At 39.5% G+C, this 24,483-nt stretch overlaps 1 protein-coding gene across 2 annotated transcripts; it reads left to right on the forward strand.

The window, feature by feature from the left end:
• Nucleotides 1-1,397: 1,397 nt before the first annotated feature.
• Nucleotides 1,398-21,259, forward strand: MARS1 (methionyl-tRNA synthetase 1). Of its 2 annotated transcripts, XM_063427436.1 has the most exons (22): nucleotides 1,398-1,596; nucleotides 2,804-2,894; nucleotides 3,694-3,772; nucleotides 3,891-4,025; nucleotides 6,887-6,962; nucleotides 7,445-7,611; nucleotides 8,843-8,955; nucleotides 9,378-9,494; nucleotides 10,006-10,209; nucleotides 10,909-11,110; nucleotides 11,269-11,343; nucleotides 11,597-11,767; nucleotides 11,856-11,951; nucleotides 12,778-12,895; nucleotides 13,037-13,250; nucleotides 13,915-14,046; nucleotides 14,146-14,250; nucleotides 14,714-14,897; nucleotides 16,713-16,784; nucleotides 17,245-17,271; nucleotides 18,234-18,338; nucleotides 20,970-21,259. In XM_063427436.1, the coding sequence occupies exons 1-22, from the start codon at nucleotides 1,494-1,496 to the stop codon at nucleotides 21,120-21,122; spliced, it is 2,739 nt and encodes a 912-aa protein (XP_063283506.1). In that variant the 5' UTR covers nucleotides 1,398-1,493; the 3' UTR covers nucleotides 21,123-21,259. The 2 variants fall into 2 exon arrangements, with proteins under 2 accessions (XP_063283506.1, XP_063283513.1); XM_063427443.1 differs by lacking the exon at nucleotides 17,245-17,271.
• Nucleotides 21,260-24,483: the final 3,224 nt, after the last annotated feature.

Consider the following 24,483-nt stretch of genomic DNA (forward strand, 5'->3'; position numbering starts at 1 on the left):
CAAAAGAAAAAATGCCCTGGAACTGTTTTGGGCATAGCCCCATGCATGTGGCCAGTCAGAACTTTACCCCGGTGGCATTTCGGCTGTGTTCATGGCATCAGAGCGCTTTCCCCATATGTTGGGTGCTCAGATCCAGGTTATCCGGGGATGTATAAACTATGGGGGTTCCTAGGTGGAAAATATGTGATTTTCTGTGTTTTTCATATTTTGTCATCTATTGCTGAGTCACGGTGACATTGCATTTTGGGGACACTTTGTGGGTGTGTTTATGGACGTGCCATGGGCGTGTTTACTGTGTCTCTGTAGTGTATATAAGTGGGCCATTGAGCCTGGATTAAACAGATTCGTTTTACTCCTTCATCAAGTCTTTATCTAGGCTGATGCTTGGGGGAACTTGGGCTATAATTACTATTTTGCTCGGGAGCTTCATAACAGACATACATTATAAAGCTCACTGTGAGTATTATTGCTATGGAGCTCGGTTATACAGGCACACACGCCAACATTATAAAGCTCACTGTGAGTATTATTGCTATGGAGCTCGGTTATACAGGCACACACGCCAACATTATAAAGCTCACTGTGAGTATTTTTGCTATGGAGCTCGGTTATACAGGCACACAAACCAACATTATAAAGCTCACCGTGAGTATTATTGCTATGGAGCTCGGTTATACAGGCACACACACCAACATTATAAAGCTCACTGTGAGTATTATTACTATGGAGCTCTGTTATACAGACACACCATTATAAAGCTCACTGTGAGTATTATTACTATGGAGCTTGGTTATACAGGCACACACCATTATAAAGCTCACTGTGAGTATTATTACTATGGAGCTCGGTTATACAGACACACACCAACATTATAAAGCTCACTGTGAGTATTATTACTATGGAGCTCGGTTATACAGGCACACACACCAACATTATAAAGCTCACTGTGAGTATTATTACTATGGAGCCTATTAAAGAGGAACAGAAGAGAGGGACGGATGGATCGGGTCCAAACTAGGGACTGTGCCTCCTGAATAGGGCCACTTAGGAGGTATGTAAATATGGACACAGAGGTATGCAGTTTGACTAATTCAGACTAAATACTGTAACTCAGCGTTATAATAATATCCGTGCTAGAGCAGGGAATAAGCCTTAAATCCCCATTAACCAATGACGTCGCACCCCATTTTATTGCACAATTCTCCCCCAAGCCACCATTTGCTGCCTACTAACAGGTGGTCGGAGGACACGCCCACATAATATACGCATGCCCCCCCGGAAACGTCCACTCTGATAACTGCACCTTTGCCTGTCGGGGTTTGTAGTTTTCTTCTGCTCGTTAAGCTTAAGGTTTAGACGTTCATCAGACTACATGTCCCTAGATGCTTTGCGGCCCATGTGTCTTTCACTTTCTTGTGCGTTGCATCAGCTGTGATTGAAAGACCGGTGTGTTGCAGTGTTCTAGAGTGCGGTGTGTGTGTTACGGTGTTCTCATGAAGCTGGTAATAAGTGAAGGGAGCCCACATGGGATTAAAGTTCTAGCAGCTGCTGGTCTGTGGGCTGGGAATGTGGAAATCCAAAGGCTGCAGCAGGAAGGTAAGCAGATTGGACTGCATGGACTGCACAAGGCTTGTAATGGGCACACACTATGCCAGGGGGTAGGAAACCTTCTGCACACCAGATGTTATGGACTACATCTCCTTTAATGCGGGCACAGCATCATGTGAGATGTAGTCCACAACATCTGGGGTGCACAAGGTTGCCTACCCCCTGGTCTATGCTTTCATCCCATGACATGATTATTAGCAGGAGTTCTCCCCCAAATCAGCTAATTGTAGGCTCTGTCAATCCACCTTTTTGTTAACTCTCTCCCCTGTGATGTGCAGTCAGACCCCACTGCTTTAAATGTCCTGAATCCTGACACTCTATCAGCACCCAAACCTTCATAGTTCCATCCAGCTCTCTTTTTGATACTTTATAAATATATGGACTTCTTTGTTAATGTGTTTGATAACAATTGATTTATATATATTGTTTTTATGGTAGGCCACCAACAATTTTTATGTTGGCATTTATTAATTGCTTAAATGTCTAGGGTTTTGAAACATTGAATTATCTCGTCCATACAAATTAGTGTTATTATTTATAAAGTGCCAACAACTGCTGTAGCGATGTACAATAGGTGGACAAATAGACATGTATTTGTAAACAGACAAGCTGGATGAACAGGTACAGAAGGTGTAGAAGGCCCTGCTCAAAGAAGCATACATTCTAGATGGAGTGGGGTAAGATGGCACAAGAGGTAGGGGTGGATGTATTTCATGTATGGGGAAAAAGTAGGTTACTGGAATAGTTTACTGCAAAGGGTTCATTTATTGGATGACACCGTTGCAGCTGAGGAAACCGGGTGGATTACCAAGGTGTGAGGAGGGTAAGCTAATAACCGTTTCATTGATATGCTTTCCTAACTTATTAGGTATATTATAGAAATGTCTCATTTGTTTTGAGACTGCTGGGGATAAAGTTCCTTTTTGTAACACTTTTTTTCCCCTTTCCAATTTCTTTTATCTTCATATTTGTATTTGTATATTTCTATTTTATTTAAAACTATTATTATAATCAATCTTCATTGTATACCGTTCTTCTGAACATTCACATCTTCATTATCTTCACATTCCCATAGTCTTCATCATCAATCCATCATATACCATCATATACCATTTTGTAATGCTTTTAAATAGTTTGGATATACAGTATAGGATTTATTTAATTTACAGATGTGTGTTTTGTTGTCTTTTTTCAGAAAAGGTTGTGCCTTTCCTATCACAGCCTAAGTTGCCAGCCCTGCAATTAGATAATGGAAACTTTCTCTTCACTACCAATGCGATCTGTAGGTATGTATCAAACATTGACCATCTCTCCACTGGTTTTATGAAAGTACCGAGGGAAGGTTAGCTTCCAAGAGTTTAAGGGTTACTCCAAGCACCTTGACAACTTCAGATTTGTTTATGTTGTTGTCAGAGGTGTAACTTAGCCAGCACGGACCAGTGTTCTAGGCTAGCTAATGTCAATTCTGTGCATATTCTTTGCACAGCAGGTCACTGAGAGGGAGAATTGGCACCTGGCACTTGGAGCTCTGTAAATAGCTTACTATGGCCCGCAACATCTTCCTGTATGTGAGATTAAAGTTCAATCAATTGAGCAAGATATTAGAACTCCTAAAGATAACACACTGTGCTGGAAAATCAGACTGAAAATAAAACCGTTTTTTTTTTCTCATGGAGGCTGTATGAGTCACAGCAAGGGGGAGGTGCGGCTAGGGCGGAATAATCAAAGTGATTTCACTTCTAAATGGTAGAGAACTGAGCAGTAAGCTGGCTAGAAAAGCACTTCATTAATAACCCCTTAAGGACCAAACTTCTGGAATAAAAGGGAATCATGACATGTCACACATGTCATTTGTCCTTAAGGGGTTAAGCTAAAGTTGTTTTATTGCATCGTGTCCCTTTAAGGTTGGTACACACTCTGATGCACAATAATTCCATACTATATCCACAGTTTTGCAGTATGTACACATCGTTGCTTTGTTGTTCAAATGATGTTGCCATGACATTACTGATGGGAGCCTGAAGCAAACAAAGCAACGTGATATTAATGTGTTTTTTGTTTTGTTTTTCCCTCCTCTTCTTTTAGGTATTTATTCTTGTCATCAGGAAAGGACATAACTGACCTAAGCAATCAGTGGCTGGAATGGGAAGCTACAGAACTGCAGGTGTGTTATAAGAATACATGCTGTACTTTTCATCAGTTCCAGTCCTATATTTGACTGCAAATTATTGTCTTTTTCTGGTGTTGAAGTTATTTAAAACTTTTTGTTTATCCTCCAATAGCCAGCATGCATCGCTGCCCTGCATAGTCATGTGGTTCAGGGTAAGAAGAAGGAAGAAGCTATACTAAACATTCAGAAGTGTCTCATTCATCTTGATCAGAGCCTTGGAAAGGAAAACCGCCCATACATTGTTACTGTAAGCACTGATCTTTTATATACTGCACCCTGCCCAATCAATGCAACTAGTGTGTGTTTGCTTTTTATTTTAGTTTTTAGTTTTGTTTTTTTCCCAATTAGGTATTTTGTGTATTTAGTGCCGTGCTTTAAAGGGAATGATAACTGACTTCATAGCTATTGTGGTTAAAGTAAAATCTTGCTTGTATTCATGTCTGCAGCTGTTGGCTCTGCCTCTTTCTGCCTCTAACCTGCCGGCTGTCTGCTGACATCATCAGAAGAGGTGGTCTTAGCCAATCACAATGCTTCCCCATAGGACTGTCAAGGACGCTGATCTAGGGGAGAGCCAGCACAAGTCAAACACAACCCTGGCCAATCTCCTCATAGAGATGAATTGAATCAATGCATCCTTATGAGGAAAGTTCAGTGTCTGCATGCACAATAGGCAGCACTGCCCCAGGAAGCACCACTAGCTGCCATCTGAGGAGTGGCTAGTGGAGTAATCACTAGGCCAGGGGTAGGCAACCTTTTAGCAGCACTGTGCCGATATAGGGTTGTGATGTCCCGTAGCGTGCCGATCCTATTTTTTTATATTGAGGTGTGTATGCTGCCGTATTCTGCTTGTTATTGTTACTGTAATTGCTTTGTATCGTTGTATTTGTGCGTATATGAGCTATTATATTGTATATGTTCATTACTAGTTTATGGTATCGTGTATAATACATATGAATGTGGGCTGTGTATGAGGGCTGCTTGTGGAATTGTCAGTGTGGATGGATACGTCACATTGTGTGTTTGGTAGTGTGTGGGGGCTGTTTGGGGTATTGCATGTGAGAGGCTGCATGTGGGGTTGTGTGCATGTATGTGGATTGTTAGTGGTGTTGCGTTTGTGGGTATTGTGTGTTGTGTGTGTGTGTGTGTGGGCTGTTCATATTATTTGTATGAGGGCAGGGTTATTCTGCATTTCTGTGTATATCTAGCAGTGTGGGTGGGTTCCCTGGGTTCCAGTGGGGACCAGGCTGGCCAGCTACAGGTCAAGGAAAGGAGCTGCGATAGCTGTCGAGAGCTGCTCTACTACAGTGTGGATTCCCATTCACAAGTGCTGGGAGGAAGTGATCTGAGATCACTTCCTCTATGTGCTGCAATGCATAAATTGAGGATTGTCCTTCACCACCTCTTCGTACTAGGAAATATCTGAAGTTTTACTGGGACTCCTGATATGCCAGAGTGCGTTTGGCGCTAGCAGCCTTGAGTGCCGTGCAAAGACACCTCGAGTGCCGTGCATGGCACTAGTGCCATAGGTTGCCTACCCCTGCACTAGGCTGTAATGTACACCTTGCATTTTCTCTGAAAAGACTGTAGTTGTTCTGGTGACAATAGTGTCCCTTTTAAGGTATTTTTTTGGGTCTTTGCACTATCTGGCACCTTGTTATATGCTCGCAGAATGAATTCAATTTCTAGACTAGATCATGCGCCATGTTGACAAGACCAAAAAGGTCACAGCTGTACAATCTGTTGTTGTTGTTTTTTTTTTTGTTTTTTTTTGTTTGTTTGTTTGTTTGTTTTCGGTTTTAAACCCGTATCCATTGCTAAGGTTGCTTGCAGAAACGCAGGGTGAAGTCTGAAACACAATCCCTGTCTGCTTATTGTATGCAGGTTAGACTAGATGGGCCGAATGGTTCTTATCTGCCGTCACATTCTATGTTTCTATGTTTCTATGTTATGTGCAACTGTAATTATATTAAAAATCCAGAGGATTTAATCCAGTTAATCTGCCCAGTGCTTGTCAGCATAGCATAGCATACAAAAGATAAGGTTACACTCTCAGGTCTTCTTTGCAATAAAATATAACTTTTACTTGCTTACAAAATTTAAAAAAATCATGTTGCATACTGTGCGTGTATTAAGCTTATCCTGATGAAAGTCTGCTTTGTCAGACTGAAACGTTTATTTATTTCTATTTTTGTAAGCAAATAAAAGTTTATAATTTATTGCAAAGAAGACCTGAGAGTGCTACCTTATCATATATGTATATATACAGTAATGGTAACCGTGCCTCATTACTGTGCACATTGGAAAGTGGCAGATCTGTATAAATATACCACGTGAGAATGATGCTTCTGATGTAGTTTTCCATGGCTATTGTCAGTAGGTAAAGGAAACTTGGTGCACCATAACTTCTAGTAAATGAAGGTGCAAAATGTACGTGTCATCCCAGCCTGCTCTCACTGCCTATTGGTACTGTCAAAACTAGGACAGATTTTTAAATGGACACAATAGGCACCCAGACCACTTAATCCAATTAAAGGGGTCTGGCTGCAGTGCCCCTGTCTGTTTAACCCTGCAATGTAAAATATTGCGGTTTCAGAGGATCTGCAATGATTATTTTGCAGGGTTTACTCCACCTCCTAGTGGCTGTCTTGCAGACATCCACTAGGGGCACATCCTGAAACGACTTTGAATGACCTCACGCTTTGCATGAAGATGTCTAATGTCTTCAAATTCCCCATAGGAAAGCACCAATCAATGCTTTTCCTATAGAGAAGCTTTAATATACATGCTCACTAGCCTTGACGATAGAGGTAAAGTTGGGGGAAAAAGGATTTTTAAACCTTTACTTGACCTACAGGATGGGGAGAGGGATATACGGTTCGTTACTCACTCCCTTGATACTTGGCTTTATTTATATGTTTGTCGTGTGCTGGATCACAGTATCTGGGAGCAGCCATTTTATTTTTATTTATTTTTTATTTTATTTCCAGTGACAGAGCCACTTTGACTTTACAATAGATTCTGTGATCATTTAATTCTTGCTGTGCTATTTCTGTATGGGATCAATCTGTTTTTGATTAATAACTCTAAATCTTTAATCCACTTTTTTAGGATAGTCTCTCAGTTGCTGATGTTGCAGTATGGGCCTCCATCTACCCTCTTTTTACCAGTTTGGATAGCTTACCAGGTAAGCATTGTGCTGATGCTAGCAATGTTTCACTTTTCTTAGTAAATGTATTTGTTTTTGGAATGTATGTATAGCAGAATTTGTCACATCTTTGTATAGACTACTTTGAAATGTATTAATGAACATTATTAATAGTTTTGATTTGGTTTTTTTCTTTTTTTTTTGGGGGGGGGGGCATATTATTAGTTAAATTTGAGCTCTTAGGTATACTATATCTGAACTGTTGGGCCATGAAAAAGAATTAGGAATTATGGTGGCAACTAGGACTCCGTACATGTAGAACTACCATCTATGATCTAGAGTCCAAGATGCTACTCTATATTTACTTTTTTCTAGCTCATCTTAAATATATTGTGGTTCAGACAAACAATATCACATTGCCTTTAAATTATTTGTAGACTAAGTTACATACAGCATAATAAGTTATCCACCTTCTAAATGTTGGCCGCTCAATTTGTCTTTTTTTATTTTTTTTATTTTAGATAATCTGTCTTCCTTCAAGAGCTGGTTTAAAAATGTAAGCCAATTGGAAGAGTGTCAAAAGGCTGCAGAATCACTGCTGAAGGGGCAGGGGGCATCTGCGTTCAAAGCGTTTCTCCAAAAGTTACCTACACCTGTGCTTCCAGCGGAAAAACCTGCTTGTAACGAGGTAAAGGCTCAGTGCGTAATCACTGGGGGTTCACAATGCATTAGCTTACATTGACTAATACTGTATAGAATGGGTCCATGGTACCAATTAATTCAAATAAATGCAAGCTGTGCATGTCTTTTCTATTTTCCAAACAGCATGGTCGTTCTATCAAAATATTGAGTAATAGAAAACTTTTTTTCGAGCAGTATGGGGGCACATTCGTGTGCTTTGATATTGTAATATTATAGTTGCATAATTACATAGGCTGAAAAGGCCATACAGTTCAGCCTTCCTCACGTGTAGTTTTTGCTGTTGATCCAAAAGAAGGCAAAAACCCAGTTTGAAGCACTTCCAATTCCAAACTAGGGGGAAAAAAATACTCCTTGACTCCAAAATGGCAGTCAGATATTCCTTGGATCAAGAAGCTATTACCCAAAAAGTATTGAATATTATGTTTTTGCAAGTATGCATCCAGTTGATATTAAACATCTGTACAGACTGATAAAATCACTTCTTTGGGCAGAGAATTCCACATCCTTATTGTTCTTACTGTAAAAAAAAACCTTTCCTTTGCCTTAGACTTAACACTTTTTTTTTTTTCTCCAGTCTAAACGTATGACTTGTGTATGATGATATTGCGACCTTTTCTATGTGGGTCTAATCCTAGTTTAACAACCTCCATGTATATCTATTTATCTTTTAAAGCTGGTACACAGACAGATCCTCTTAGATTTGTTTCCTTTTGGATGCACTACGCATTTTAAATTATCCCGTTTGTTTGGGGGTGGGGTGGAGGTGGACGTTAAGCTATGAAGTTAATATGCCTGGCTAGCTTGTATGCACCTATCTAAAGAACAGCTAAACATTGGCATTTCAGTTGTTGTTGCCTTTCTGGCAGAGCATATTTGGAGAAAAAAAATCAATATAAGATTGTTTATAAGTGATCAAGCTTAATTGCATCTATTACAGAAATATTGTGTCAAGACAAGATGAGGTGCTCTTTCTTCAGTTGTCTTAAATATAGCGTACATTGACTACATCATGAATATAAATATGTATCATTACACAAGATATTGTACTCCATGCATGTAATCTTTTAATTGAAATAACAAACCGTGACTGTTTACCATTAAAGGGTACTTCGATATATGGTATGTTGGGTTCCATATATTAAGTGCATACTTAATTTGTTAGTGTTGTCTTTGATAATGCCAGATCGCATCAGATGTTCATATCAAGTTTCTTGTAGGAAGAAGATGCCGCAGTGAAGACATTATCTGAGGAGGACATTGCATCGGCTGCTGAAGCTTGGAGTAAAGGTCTTGCCGATGCTCCTCAGGCAAGACTAAGACAGCACCCCATGTGAGTTACTTTTGGTTTCAGACTGTGTTTTTGCCCTCTTATGTAAATCTTTACATTTCTTTCAAATTTCTATGTGTGTAGGAAAGTCGTACGCTTTACATTATGTTTTCGTTACACTCTGTGTCTAATAGCTTAGCACCATGTTTATATTTGTTTTTATGTCTGTGTCCAGTAGAAACCTTAATTGTGTTTACATTATGATTGTGGCAGTGACAGCACATTGTATTATTCAGCCTAATACTATTCCTTGATGTTTACATACTGTATAGGTATGAGCACACCTTTATCAGGAAATATATATATATATATATATATATATATATATATATATATATATATATATATATATATTTTTTTTTTTATTTTTTTTTTATTTTTTTTTTCGATTTACAATCACATGACTACCATTGTTTTATTTCCAGCCTTCCTGTTGATGGGGAAAAGAATATAATGATCACTAGTGCTTTGCCCTATGTGAACAATGTGCCTCACCTGGGGAATATTATTGGCTCCGTGCTAAGTGCAGATGTCTTTGCCAGGTGAGTAGAATATTGGCATTGTTTGGTGTTACTTGGCAGCTCTGTGTGATGTTGGAGTCCCACTTCCTTAAACCTGCAGGATAAAGAGCAAAGGTCTTAAAGGGACATTACAGGTTGGAGTTGACTTTATTATATAAATTATATTGGTACATTAAAACCTGTGCACAAAAAAGGCACATGGGGGCAAAAAATAAGTACCGTAACGATACTGACGTTTTGAAGTTTCTGCATTAAAAAAAGCTTTGGATGAAGCTTCTGCAATGAGATCTGCCTTTACCAAGAATTCATAATTCTCCCAAAAGGTTCTGCATCAGAACTCTCATATTTTAACTAGCTGACTCCATCCTTTACCTGAGAATCTTGCCTATTTTAGTAGCAAGGTTATCATCATCTTAACTTGTACTTCTCACCATAGTTGTGACCACATAGTTTTGTGTGGGAACAAACTGTTTTGTTAATAATCATATTTCTGACCTTTTCCATTATATTTTCTTTATTTTGCTCCTTCCAGATACTGCCGTCTCCGAAACTGGAACACGTTGTATTTGTGTGGGACTGATGAATATGGCACAGCCACAGAAACCAAAGCCATGGAGGAAGGATTAACACCACAACAAATTTGTGACAAGTATAATGCTGTCCACACTGCAATTTACCAGTGGTTTAACATCTCCTTTGACTATTTTGGTAGGACGACTACTCAGAAACAGACAACGTGAGTAATATAGAACACTTTTACTATCTTGAGTGTATATCACAAGGAAATCCTAGTTTTGAATGGCTATCGTTTGCAAAAGTTTATGAGAAATGTCAAGATGTGATGCCCTTATCGACATTTTGTCAAAAATGAGCACTTGCATAAGACAAAATATCGACAACTTTGGTCCTGTGATATCTTTGTAATTGCTTTGGAATTTCAATTCTAAGCCAAAGCATGCTTTGAATTTTTCCTAATGACCTTATCTTTACGAAGAACTAACAAAAAAGACACTAGTATTTTCTTGGTCGGGGAAAAGATAATTGGGGGTCACATTTAAAATGTTTATTCATAGTGATGCTACTGTAAAGACCAAAATATATACAAATTAAGTTACAGGAACAGTGCACACACAAATAGTTTTTTTTTTTTAAATCTTATAAGGCTTTTTAAAATAACCGAACGTAGGAAAAAGATATGGGAATTTGGTCACTCCATATGGCCATGCTATGTTTAAGAACACCACCGGAAACGTACCGTATGAATTGCTTCCAAAGGCTCTTCTCCAATTTACATCACTTCCAAATGACCTTACTTGTGTATTGACTCCCTCTATTAAATTTTTAGAAATGCACAATTTCCATGCAGGAAAGTGAGCTTTCTTCTTCTTGACAAAGACTGTAGAAACTTAGTGGTTTTAACTTTATTTCCATCTAGGATTGCCCAGGACATCTTCCATCGTCTCCTTCAAAGGGACTTCCTTCTGACAGACACTGTGGAGCAACTCCGCTGTGAAAAATGTCAGAGGTTCCTTGCTGATCGTTTTGTGGAAGGAATCTGCCCATTCTGCAAGTATGAGGAGGCCCGTGGTGATCAGTGTGACAAATGTGGGAAACTCATCAATGCTGTTGAGTTAAAGGTAAATTATAATTTTTTTTTTATTTGTGTTTTTTTTTTTTACCTTTTCTTCCCAGAAGTGGGAAATAAAAACGTATTTGATATAAATTTTTAACTAAATGGATTGGTGTTATTTTCTCATGACCTTCTTGGTTTTAATGTCTAATTTGTAAATTCTAGAATCCACAGTGCAAAGTGTGCAAGGAAACTCCAGTAATTAAATCATCCAAGCATCTGTTCTTAGACCTCCCAAAGGTATGTGGTTTTATTTTTTTTACATTTCATAATTTTTTTTAAATCTAATCTGCTTATCTATCCCTACCTACCTGATATTGGACATATCAATTAAATATTTGTGGGTGTTAAGATCACCTTAAAAATCAGTGAGTGTTCATTTTGTGGAATTGCTACATTGATCTTGGCTGTTCTTTACAGTAAACCTTCTAATTCCTGTACATATTACTGTCCTCATTCTATTTGAAGCAATGGAAACCATTTTCTATTATAGCTGGAGGAACGTTTACAGAAATGGCTGGACCAGACCTTTGCAGCTGGAGACTGGACTGCAAACGCTCGCTATATAACCCGCTCGTGGATCCGTGACGGCTTGAAAGCACGGTGCATCACGCGAGATCTTAAGTGGGGAACTCCTGTGCCACTTGATGGTTTTAAAGACAAGGTCCCTCTTCCTTTTCTTTCATTTCCTCCTATGCAATTTCATGGTCTACACAAAGCAAAAAAAAACATAATTGTATTTCTTTTTATAGGTGTTTTACGTGTGGTTTGATGCTCCTATTGGATACATTTCTATAACTGCCAACTATACAGATCAGTGGGAGAAATGGTGGAAAAATCCTGAACAGGTGATCACTTCACTTATTTCTAAGATTTTTAGTAGTTTTCTTTAAATCAGGGCTGGGTGGACACATTAAAATAAAACAAATATTTGTGTGTTTGTCAATGAGTGTCTGTTTTAGGTGACCGGCCCCCCTTCACTCACATGGAAAAGGTATTTTGACTCACCTTTTTCCCCACGCCGTGCCAGTCTAACCGCAGCTATTGCCGCCTCCATGTCCGAAATCTTGATGATATCTGTCAACTCAATGCTTTCCTATTTGAAAGTATTGGGAGGCTATCGCTCAGGCAGCTCAAAAACACTGCACTATGCCAATCAGCATCTCCTTATATAGATGCATTGAATCAGTGCATCACTATGGGGGTGCATTAAGCGTCTCGATGTAGAGCGTGGAGATGCTGAACGTAGTTGCTGCACACTGTGCAGCACTGACCCAGAGTGCACCTCTAGGGGCCGTCTGAGTGACTGTCACTAGAGGTGTTACTAGGTTGCAATGTAATCAAATGCCTTTTTCTGAAATGGCAGTGTCTATTAAAAAGTGTGCAGGGACAGGCAATAGACTTTAGAACAACTACATTTAGCTGTAGTTGCTCTGGTGACTATAGTATAGTGTCCCTTTAAGAATTGTATTTGACTTTGAAAAATCTGGATCAAAGTTTCCAAGCAAATGTGTCACGTCCTGCTTTAAATCCCTAGATTTTGGTTGTTTGTGGACATTTTAATGTGAAACTTGTTTGGTATGATTTCTGCGAAGGATAAATGGGATGTGCATATTTTATAAACTTAAATTGTTTTTTTTTTTTTTTTTTTTTTATTTGTATCCTCCGGTTTAGGTCCAACTTTATAACTTTATGGCAAAGGATAATGTCCCATTCCATAGTGTGATCTTCCCTGCTTGCTTGCTGGGAGCTGAAGACAATTATACATTGGTCAACCATCTCATAGCCACAGGTGAGTTTAAACATTTGGTTTCCCTTCAAAGATTAGAAAATTGAAGAGGATATGTTTGAAATTTCTGACTTGCAGAATTAGACACTAAAGTGTTGTAACACCTCCATAACATGTCTAAAATCAGAACTTTCTTGTGACTAGAATACTTAAATTACGAGGACGGGAAATTCTCAAAGAGCCGGGGAGTAGGAGTGTTTGGTGATATGGCGAAGGACACTGGAATCCCTGCTGACATCTGGAGGTTCTACTTGCTCTATGTGCGACCTGAGGGCCAGGACAGTGCATTCAGCTGGGGTGACCTGATGCTGAAGAACAACTCAGAACTACTTAACAACTTGGGCAACTTTGTAAACCGGTATTGTTGAGCAATGTTCTATGAGTGTAACTTTTTTTAACTTAAGTCCGCAAACTGTGACTATCATGAGTCAGAACTAGTATGACACGTTTTTTGTGAAATTCTGGCTTTTATTTCATGCATTACATAAGTGCGACGCTTGCACTGAATTTATATTGGATCATACAGCATTTTTAGAATGCATTGCTTCATTTCCCAGAACCAATTTTCTTGCAATTTTTTATTTATTTATTTTTTTAACCTTCTTGACAGACATGTTTGCATTGATGCTGCTGGAAATAATTGGTCTTTAGTCATTAGAGTTCAGTTTCCCTTTAAATTACACAAAATAAGTCCATTGTTTAGGTACACCCATCGACATATGTAATGATATCTTAGATTCTTTTGTTCAGACAACTGATCTATTTGCACTAAAAGCAAAGTCTCTGGTGCACTGAAGCTCTTGTGTAGAGCAAATACTTTACTTGTCCTTATTTTACTTAAGTGTTCTCTACGGCCTCCAAGCCTTATCACTTAGTGCGGTATGATCAGTCGCTATAAACTTTCATAAGATCCACTGTATCAAAATTGAGCTGACATTCTAGAAGTAATAACTTAATTTTGTGTGAACATACGCATGGAAATGTGTTAGAATGCCGAAATTGAAATTTTCTCTCCACTGCAGAGCCGGTATGTTTGTACAGAAGTTTTTCAATGGCTGCGTTCCAGAAATGGAGCTTCTATCGGAGGATAAGAGGCTGGTGGCCCAGGTTGCTGCAGAGCTCCATCAGTACAACCAGCTCCTGGAAAAAGTCCGGTATGACATTCCGTATTATTAAACTTGAGTTTGTAATCTGATTTTTGGTAGGAGAAAGCCATTCCAAAAATATATACAATTCTTCTTTTTGAATTTCAGTATCCGGGATGCTTTGCGGTGTATTCTGAACATCTCTCGTCATGGAAACCAGTATATTCAAGTAAATGAACCATGGAAATGCATCAAAGGAACCAAAGAAGAGCAGTAAGTTTTGCGTGTGTTTAACGTCTCTCTCTCCTTTCGTATTGTTCTATGCATTTTCTTTTGTCTGCAGAACTAATAATGCATCTAATCAGCCTTTTATTTTTATTTTTTTTTACAAAAAAACTTTATTTCAAGTCAGCATAAGTATTTTATCATAGTTTATTTTTGTAATTTTTTTTTTTTTTTTTTAGTTCCTTTTACTATATCAACAAGAAAAACTGTTCCAGTTTTCCAACAGCCTGTCTGTGTTCTAAAGATTTCACGCATCCACATAGTAGAGTTACTAAATAGACATGACTTGTGCCATTGTATGACCTTCATTTTTAGGCCCACAACCAGAATTGCAGTGATTTATCAACTAATCAATGCTGTATTTTGGTTGCAAAGCTTGAAAGCTCAGAATCCAGTTAAATGTCTGTACTTGTGCTTTATGCTTTATGTAATGCCACTCTTCTTATGGCAGGAAACGCGCAGGAACAGTAACTGGAGTGGCTATCAATATGTCGGCCCTGCTGGCCGTCATCCTGCAGCCATACATGCCAACAATTGCTGGCATCATTCAGGAGCAGCTGCTGGTGCCTAAAGAAGTTAATGTGCTGACCAATGACTTCCGCTGCACACTACCAAGTGGACACCGTATTGGCAATGTGAGTAAGCCGTATTTTACAGAAAAAATAAATACAGTCCTGTGTCTTATGAATGTGAAATATGAAAAATGTTTCATTTATAAATTATGCATTCCGGGTAATGTACAAGAAAAAAAAAAAGATGTCATTTCTTGCATATCTGCAGCCAGAACAGGATCAATGGTTTATATGCTATAGATTTCATTAAGAATTAAAAAATACTTCTGACTTGTTCACAAATATAATCCTGCACTGCTTCTTAGTTCCCCCAGCTTGCCATGCTTTATAGGTCAGAGCTTCTAATCCAAGTGTGATAATCTGCATGTTTACCTGGACTATGGTTGGAGATTTCATCTATTCTTCCGATTGTAGTGTTTAAAGGACACCTCATCCCCAAAACTACATTTAGCTCTTTTTAAAGATCGGCTTCCGTATATGTTCACTAAACATCCACCTCAAATAGGCCGCTAACTCCACCATGCTGAAAACGCAAAAAAATGTTTTGGTACCTTACAATTACAATTAAACAAGAAAATATGACTAGACTACTAATATAATCAAAATAATATGCATTAAATTAAAGTCTAATTAAAAAAATAATTAAAATAGGTCCAGCAAGTGAAATCCTACATCACAAAAACGTGCAAATAATAATTGAAAAAGTGTTCAGTTACTTACTCTGTGGGGTTTTCTGCAGCGTCCGTCCCAAAAGAATATCTTTCACACTCCAGTCTAAAATAAAAACATAAAACCACAACAAATGGCAGTTCTGGAATAAAGCGCAATGCAAGAGCCTTTTAATGCAGTATTTATTGAAACAACTCAAATGAATGGGCAAATGACTTGGCTACAATACCTCCACACTGGCACTAATTAACAAGTGGAATGTGTGGATAAAATACACAAATATTTGCGGTGTAGACCTCGATCTCCAGTAATCGCTCCTTCTGTCCTGTCCCAGCTGTGCACGCTAGCAGTATGAGATCCCTGGAGTGACACTAATACTGTGTGCAAATGTTTTTTTTGGTACTTTGGTCAATTCCTGTGCCTTTTTGAAAGTCTGCACTTGTTTACTTGATCAACGTACTGAATAATTCCGTGATACAGCGATATACTGCATACGCATCCCACTTAAAAATACTCCTTTCTTATAGATACAACTTGCTGGTTACATGAACAATTTACACACTTTGTTTTAAATTGTGATTTGAAGTGTAGCCTCTTTGAGCTTCTTTTCTCTATAATATTGTCCATCATAAATAATGGCTAAACGCCTTAACTATATCTATCTATCTATCTATCTAACCTGTCTTGCCTTTAAGTTATAACCTGGTAAACCTGAATAGACACCACAACAATTGATGGAAAATAATTTGACATTGTGATCACAAAATTAAGAGGGGTGATGTATGTATTTGTGTTTACCCCATCCCAGTTCATTTTGCAAAACAATAGAAAAACTTTTTTGGGAAAAAAAAAATATATGCCAGAGATATGTGAAAATTGTTCAGTGCAGATTATTCATTACAACATTTTATGGCATATATTCGGAGTGCCAGAGGCATAATCAGTGCGTTGCTTGCTCATCTGGTAGTCAAGTAGTTAAACTGCATTAGAGTCAGACCACAAATAAAAATAGAACCACGTGTTGGCTTACATGCTGCTGCAATGTTTTTCCTCTCTGAATTCCCTGCTGACATTGCTCCAGCTACACGATAGCTGAGCCCAGTGTCTTATGAGGAAGCCATGTATTGTGGCTTGTTGTAATCATCTGTACATTGCAACATCTTGTACTGAGAATTGCACCAATCTTGTGTTGTTCTCTGCATTCCCCAGGTGAGTCCATTGTTTCAGAAGCTGGAGAATGACCAGATTGAGTCCTTGAGAAAGCGCTTTGGAGGTGGACAGGTGAGATGTATGAGCCAGTTATTATAAATGGCAAGAATTGCTGCTTTTTTCTGGTGTCCCCTAGGAATTTGACAATTTCCACAAGTTCGTTTAGTAAATTCTTGCACATTACATAAATCTGTCTTCATTTTATTAATAAATGTAGTGCTGGCAAATGTGCCTAGGTATGTGCTGTATTGTAAAGTGATATAATTCACGGTTATTGCTAACCTATTCTACACAATCTGTATGGAAATAACATCATATTAAAGGTGTTATATTGTTTACATGCTGCATCATGTCACAGGTTTAGTAATTGATGTGCGGGTGTATGGTTGCATATCTGATAACTAAAAAAAAAATTGGGATAATGTACAAATATGTCGCACATCTGATGTGATAGTTTACCTGTAACAGTGGCGACTATCTCCCCTTAATTATGGGCTCTCACTTTATTCTTATCCTTTTATCTGTTCATCAGCCGGATGGGGACAATTCTGGGCTACAGGTAAATGTACTGCATGTGTAGTCTGCATTACAAATGCTGAATTTGCATGTGTATATGTGGATATTTCAATGCATATTTGATGGCTTTTTTTGTGCCCTCCATATAAAGTTATTGACATGTGAATGTAGTAGGGATTGGTTTTACCTTGGGTAGCATTGGTAACTTAGCACTGGTGTTTGATGTCCGTCAACAGAAGGGAAAATTGTAAGATTCAGATTTTTCCCTTTGATTGCCTAGGTTTTATATTTTTTACAGTAACTAAAATGCTTGAAATGAGGACATTTTGGCTAGAAATAAAATGAGAAGAATTGTATTTATGAAAAATCATTTTTAAATGCTACGTAAAAGTGAAATTATTTTTAAATCTGCATTTAGAAAATGTCTGATTGTGATTTTACTGTAGTGTTCCCTTCATTGAGAACCTTAGCATTAGACATATTTGCCTTCCATGCTCTGCATGTTTCCTTGTGGTTAGCTAATATTTAATGATTTTAAAAATTAAAAAAAAATTGCTCCAAAAATTTAAAAATGGCCTAATGAAGATTTAATTTCTAATTACATACTGCTATCTCCAAAAGACATAATTCCATTTGAGTCTAACTGCTTCTTGGCTTATATTGTATACGATCATGGTTATTCACTAAAGGGAGAATTACAAGTAAACGCGAGGGGAATTTGAAATTCATGGTCAAAATAGCAGAACCAGAAAAAGTCAACTATGCTTTAAGTTCGACTACTCTGGCCTTAATTTCCAAATTCACTTGGAATTCTCCCTTTAGTGAATAAATCCAAAGTTTATATGGCAAGCCATCTCCCCAAACCTGTTTGCAAATGTATATACAAGCAATACTGTGAAAATATTCTATGTCCTGGAATTCATTCCACACTGGGAAACCAGCAGCCGTTTTGTGCATCTGTTTGGTCTTCTCTAAAGAGCTGAACATTTTTGTTAATTTTCACAGGAGAAGGCGGTTCCCAAAGAACCAGCACCCACAGTGGCACCTGAAACCTCTAAGGCTGGTGATCCCCAGAAATTGAAGGAGCTGCTACAGCAGGTAGAAAAGCAGGTACGTACGGTGATTTAATTGGCAGAATTAGAGAATTAATTATGGGTAATACAATAAACAAACCAATTTTACTGCACAAGATGAAGTGGTTTGGGTGCCTGTAGTGTCCCTTTTGAACACCCCAAGCACAATAACCACTACTGTCTGCTGTAGTGGCTTATTGTAGCAAAGTGCCCTGGCAAACCTTATTTTAAGGAGTCCCAACAGGTTTAGAATGGTTGATTTGACCAATTTCTGTTGAAATCTGCACTTTTAATAAAATGGGGGGGGGGGGACAAAAAAAAACAAACACACTCTTCCCACATATCATTTCAGCAAGCTAATGTGCTTTAGTGGTCTGGAGTGTTCATTAGACATATTCCCAACAAAACTGATTGTCGGTGGAAGAAATCTTGCATCTTGTCGGCTCCTGCTGTAACACGGAGATAGTCATTATAAGTTGGTGTAAACCCCATGTATCCATACTGCGTGGTGTCAGTGAGAGGCTGGTGGTAATGGAGAAGAGTATGGTTTTTAATACCATTTGGTCACTTGAATTTTGGAGATTAGATATACCAAATAAATTGGCCACCCAGTGTATATTTTGTTTTCGTATAAATCTACATACTATTAGATTTTTGTGAGGCAAGACTTGGTTAGTATAAACAGGTAATTGTAATTAATTAACAACATCAGTTTCTTTACTATTCCAGTGGAATGCTGTAAAAAGAATGTCAGTGGAAATTGGCAATTTTTAAATTGTTCCTTACACCAGGGTTGCCCAAAAGGTAGATCCCCAGATGTTGTTGAACTACAACTCCCTTGATGCTTTGCATGCCTTTAGAATGACAAAGCATCGTGGAAGCTGTAGTTTAAAAATCTACCTAAAAGATCTACCTTTTGGGCAACCCTGGTGTAAAGAACAATTTAAAAATGGCTAGTTTCCACTGACATTCTTTTTACAGCATTCCACTGGAATAGTAAAGCAACTGATGCTGTTAATTACAATTACCTGTTTCCAGCCCTCTATTTTTATACGATGTTGGGCTGATGTGATATACTTTAAATATTTACTGACCTCATTGTTTGTTCATTGTTACTGGAACTTAAAGGACCACTATAGGCACCCAAACCACTTCAGCTTAATGAAGTGGCCTGGGTGCCAGGTCCATCTAGGGATAACACTTTTTTTTTTTTATACTGCTATGTTTACCTATAGGTTAATCCAGCCTCTAGTGGCTGTCTCATTGACAGCCGCTAGAGGCACTTGCGTCTTCTCACTGGGATTTTCACAGTGAGAAGACGCCAGTGTCCATAGGAAAGCATTGAGAATGCTTTCCTATGGACTGGCTGAATGCGTGCGCGGCTTGTGCTGCACATTCAGCCGATGACAGGGAAAGGAGGCGAAGAGTCCCCACCGCCAAGGGAGGCGGTGGAGAAAAGGTATGTGTTTAACCCCTTCCTCACCCTAGAGCCCGGCGGAAGGGGAACCCTAAGGGTGGGGGGTGGGGGGGCCTAGAGACCCTATAGTGCCAGGAAAACAAGGGTTTTCCTGGCACTAGAGTGGTCCTTTAAACGGATACGGTGAGAGAATCTACTTGAACAAAAGTGTCTGCTGCATCCTCTTAACCCTTAAAGTGGCACTGTCACCTCACACTTACCTTTCTCATTTTCTCATTTTTCTGAGTCTGTTCTTCTCTGATCTAGATCTCTTTAAAACCTAAGGCAATGTAGGGAGTACTTTATCAGGATTGTCAAGTGTAGGCAAAATACAGAAGACAAAGGGTGGAGAATAAGGCAAGCTCAACCCTGTTAGGATTGTCAAACATATGACAAAGTGGTCCCTACTTTGTCCTATGTTTTAAAGAGAAACTTATGAGGAAGAGGAAACGATAGGAGAAAGACTAGTTTGAGGTGACAGGGCCAGCTTATGATGATGGCATAAATTGTCTAACCCCATTAAATGAGGGACACGGATCTTTAAATGCTTGCTTGTTATGACTAAAGTATTCAGTTTTTTTATCGGGTTAAAAGGAATGTATACATATATCCCTACCTTTTTAAGGTGTCATGCTTAAAAGTAACCTTCAAACTATGACAGAATTTGGAGATTACTTATAATAACCATCACTTTCCAGTAATTGGAATATTGAAATCATTAACAAACAAAAATTTTCCCTGAAGCCAAAGGCTGCTGAAAGTGGTCTTGCTCTAACCACAATAAATTAAATCAGAGAAATATGGCTGATGTCTGCACTACCCATTTTGAATTAGTGGCACAATGCCAACACATACTGTGATCAAATCCTATTTTAAAAAAGTTTGAATGAAGCAGTACCTCCTGACATGCTGGCCCACTACAAATGGCAAAGGTGACTGCTTAGAAATTGTTATATGGTAACTGCTCTCAGCCATTTTGAGAAAGACCATAAGCACTTCTTGGTTTTCGTTGATTCATTTGTAGTCTTGCTTTTCACATAAACTGTAAAATACAAAAAAATGTGGGCATTTATGTTGACCCCACACTGAAAATGATTGAAAAGTAATAATGATCTTAAAAACATTTTTTTTTTTTTTTTTTTTTTTTTAAGTAGGTGTTTGTCCAAAGGTTTCATACAATTAATTATTTTCTTTTTTCACTAATTTTGGTAGGGTAACCATGTGAGAGAATTGAAGAATGGGAAAGCTGAAAAAACTGTGATTGACAGTGAGGTACAAAAGCTTCTCTCTTTGAAGAAAGAGCTGGCACTGGCGGAAGGGAAATCACCTGAACCTCCAACACAGAAAGGCAAGAAGAAAAAGTGATGACCCAATGTTTACATCCAGGAAACAGACATTAAATGAGCCACTCGCTCCTGAGCCCAGGCAGAACTCGTGGTAGAGCTGAAGAGGAGAAAGAGATATGGGAACACTTTTAAATAAATATTTGTGGTCACTTTTTATTTTTGTATTCTTATTTTCATTGAAGAGCTACCCATCCATAGAAAACAAGAAGCCGTTTTATGAGCTGTAATGAATTGCAAGGGATTGCATGGATTGCTGAGAGCCTCAGTGTATTTCTGATTAGGACGTCTGTAGCTTTAACAGCTAAATAGAACAGTGTTATGGTAACACCAATTACCTACTCATTGTACTGTGCCCATGGGATTCTATCTAAAGGCAGCCTACCATACATTCCTAATGACACTGTATCTTCACTGTAAGTGATGCAGTCACTATGGATACAAAATAGCTTGCATCATTCATAACAAACTAATGCCACACTATTCAGTCAGTGTATTTTAGCATTTAACGCACTGTACAGTTTAGGTTATTGTAGGTCTAATACAGCTAGTGCTACAAACTATTCTGGAACTACATCTCCCACGAAGCTTCGCAAGCTTGGTCTGTAAACAGCAATCCACCTGGTCCCGACTGGTATTGGATCACCCATTTTAGAAATTTTAATTTTAAAATTATTTTAGTTGTGCATTGCAAATAATTTAGAAACATAGACATGGCAAAGATTAGCGCTGAATAATGTCAATAAGAGGTTGCTAGACATGGCTGAAGTACAGCACAATTTTTGAAAAAGGTGAACGGTAAGACAAGTCGCTTATGTAATGGATTAACAAGATCATATAGCATGGTAGGAATTAGTGAGTAGAGTAGATCAAACATAAAACTAAGCACATGCTAGAGATACAAACATCAGAAGCTGTGAGCAGGTGGGTGATACCGGTGATGGCATTCCATGGAATGAAGATTGCAGAGACAGAACACCAGGTAAACATGTACAGCAAGCATGTCAAACTCAGTCTGGCACGGGCTACATAAGGTTTAAATTTGTGCAAAAAAAAAAAAAAAAAAACTTACATTTTCATAAAAATTTAGGTTTATTTTAAAAAGTACAGTATATATAAAAAAAAAAAAAAAACTTGCACCTGCCTTTACTAAACCCTAGTCTCCCCCCCCCCCCCCCCCCCCCTCTACCACACTGTGCAACATCTGAGCCTCTATGCACCTCCAGCTACTCCACTGTGCAGTCGCAGCCAATGCAGCACTGACCGACAGACACACATTCAGGGCCGACCTTAGGGGTGTGCGAGCACAGGGGGTGCCCTGCGGCCGATACAGCTCACACATGGCTGGAATGGAAAAAAATAAAAATAATTTGCGGTGGGGCAGAGCTTACCGTGCGACAGGGTGGAGCTATATGTGCCCGATAACTTCTGCAGGGGAAGCAGGAAGGAGTCCCTGCTTCCCCACCAAATAGTCTCCAGGAGCTGCACTGCCTACACAATGAACAGAGGTAACTATGTGTGATTGTCAGTGTGTGTATGTGATTTTATATATATATATATATATATATATATATATATAAACCTGTGTGTGTCTGTGCAGGGCCGGCCTTAGGCCTTTTGGCGCCCTGTGCGAAACATCTTTGCAGCGCCCCTCCCTGGTCATACCCCTACATCCATGTAATTTGTAGATGGGGGCAGGGGCACTGTGGCCAGTAGAAGGGGGCCATGTGTATTGTTGCATTAGATGGGGGGCATGGGCACTGTGGCAGTAGATGAGGGGCCGCGCACTGTAGGAGTAGATTGGGGGCAGGGGCACTGTAAAAGTAGATGAGGCAGGGATACTGTGGCAGGAAATATGGAAGCTGGGGAACTCTAGGGGTAGTTGGGGGGGGGGGGGCAGGGACACTCTAGGAGAAGTTGGGGGCAGGTGCACTGTGGCAGTAGATGGGACAGGGGCACTCGGAGTAATCGCAGTGCAGGGGCACTGTATGTGTATGTGTATGTGTATGTGTAGGTGTAGTTGAGGGCAGATGCTCCTTCCTGCATCCCACTCACTTACCATGCCGCTTGCTTAGCTCCACCCTGCTGGCAGCTGAGCCCCGCCCCCACTGATAGACCCGGGTAGAGGAAAATCCGCGACAGGCATTATAGAAGTGCTCTGTGCACTCTTTCACACCTGTCACTCGGGGGATGTGCGAGCTGTGTCGGGTGCATGACGCCCTGTTCTTTCATGGCACCCTGTGCGACCGCACAGCTCGCTCACCCCTAAGGCCGGCTCTGTCTGTGTGTGTATGACTGTCTGCCTGCCTCTGTGTGTGTGTATGTGTGGCTGTCTGCATGTAAGTATGTGTGTGTAAGTCTGTAATTGTGTGTGAGTGTTTATCTGCCTGCGACTGTGTGCATGTGGTGGATTTGACAGTGTATATGTATAACTGTGTGCACATAACTCTGCAAAAATATACACCTGCATTCACACACACACGCCTAAATGCATGTTTTTATCTGAATTCAATAACCATCACACACAGCCAATAAACCCAGCACAAATATCACATACAACCAATACATAGCACACTTATCACACAGAGAATACATGGATGATTTTTTTTTGGGGGGGGGGGGGGGGGGGGGGGTGCGCTGTTAAGATTTTTCACACAGGGCCCCTAAGGCTGGCCCTGCACACATTTACACATTCTTGCACTCACATCATTTAATTTATTGTTCCCTACCTTTGGGAGCTGGTGTTGGGAGATATCTGGAGATCTCCTTCCTGCTCCCTTGTGCAGGTTAGTGATGCCGGAGAATATGATGTCATATTCTGGCGCCCGGCTTCACTAAAGACAGCGCGCGAGGGAGCAGGAACACAGCTCCCCGGCTGGAGTTTTAGCAAAGTAGGCACCTGCAAAGTGGGGAAAGCATGTGCCTACTCTGTTATAACACCAGCATGTACTCGCAGCTCGCCAGGCTGCGAGTTTGACATGCTTGATGTAGTTTGTTAGCCTGTGCCCTTGGGTTACACATCACAGTCCACACCCCTTCTGCCCTGAGAGTGCATAACAGTCCAGCAAATTGATAAGTGGAAATGAGGGGACCCAGGTAACGCAAGTAGTAAGAGGCTTTTGTACTGATGTCTTCTCTTAGGTCGGTATGCTTTGCGTTAGCCTAAGCACTTAATCCGCCTTGATTTCCCAGTTCTGTTTAGCCACGATTCACTCTGAATCTCTCTACAAGAAGCCCTGTCCCAGCAATGAAGAGCATCTGCCAGGGAGGACAGAGACAAGGTAGGTATTGGTGGCTCACCTCCTGATGCGGTCATGTGGTTCCTGAGCCTGGACCAGAAATCTTGCAAACCAGGGGTGTGTGCCCTTTTGGAAAGGGTAATG

The sequence above is a fragment of the Pelobates fuscus genome, chromosome 1, assembly GCF_036172605.1.
Source record: "Pelobates fuscus isolate aPelFus1 chromosome 1, aPelFus1.pri, whole genome shotgun sequence".
NCBI classification, from domain to species: Eukaryota; Metazoa; Chordata; class Amphibia; order Anura; family Pelobatidae; genus Pelobates; species Pelobates fuscus.

Coding starts and splice junctions, on each gene's coding strand:
- MARS1 (XM_063427436.1), top strand. CDS start 1,494: ATGAAGCTGGTAATAAGTGAAGGGAGCCCACATGGGATTAAAGTTCTA. Junction 4,026..6,886: donor ACCGCCCATACATTGTTACT/GTAAGCACTGAT, acceptor CCACTTTTTTAG/GATAGTCTCTCAGTTGCTGA. Junction 16,785..17,244: donor AGCGCTTTGGAGGTGGACAG/GTGAGATGTATG, acceptor TCTGTTCATCAG/CCGGATGGGGACAATTCTGG.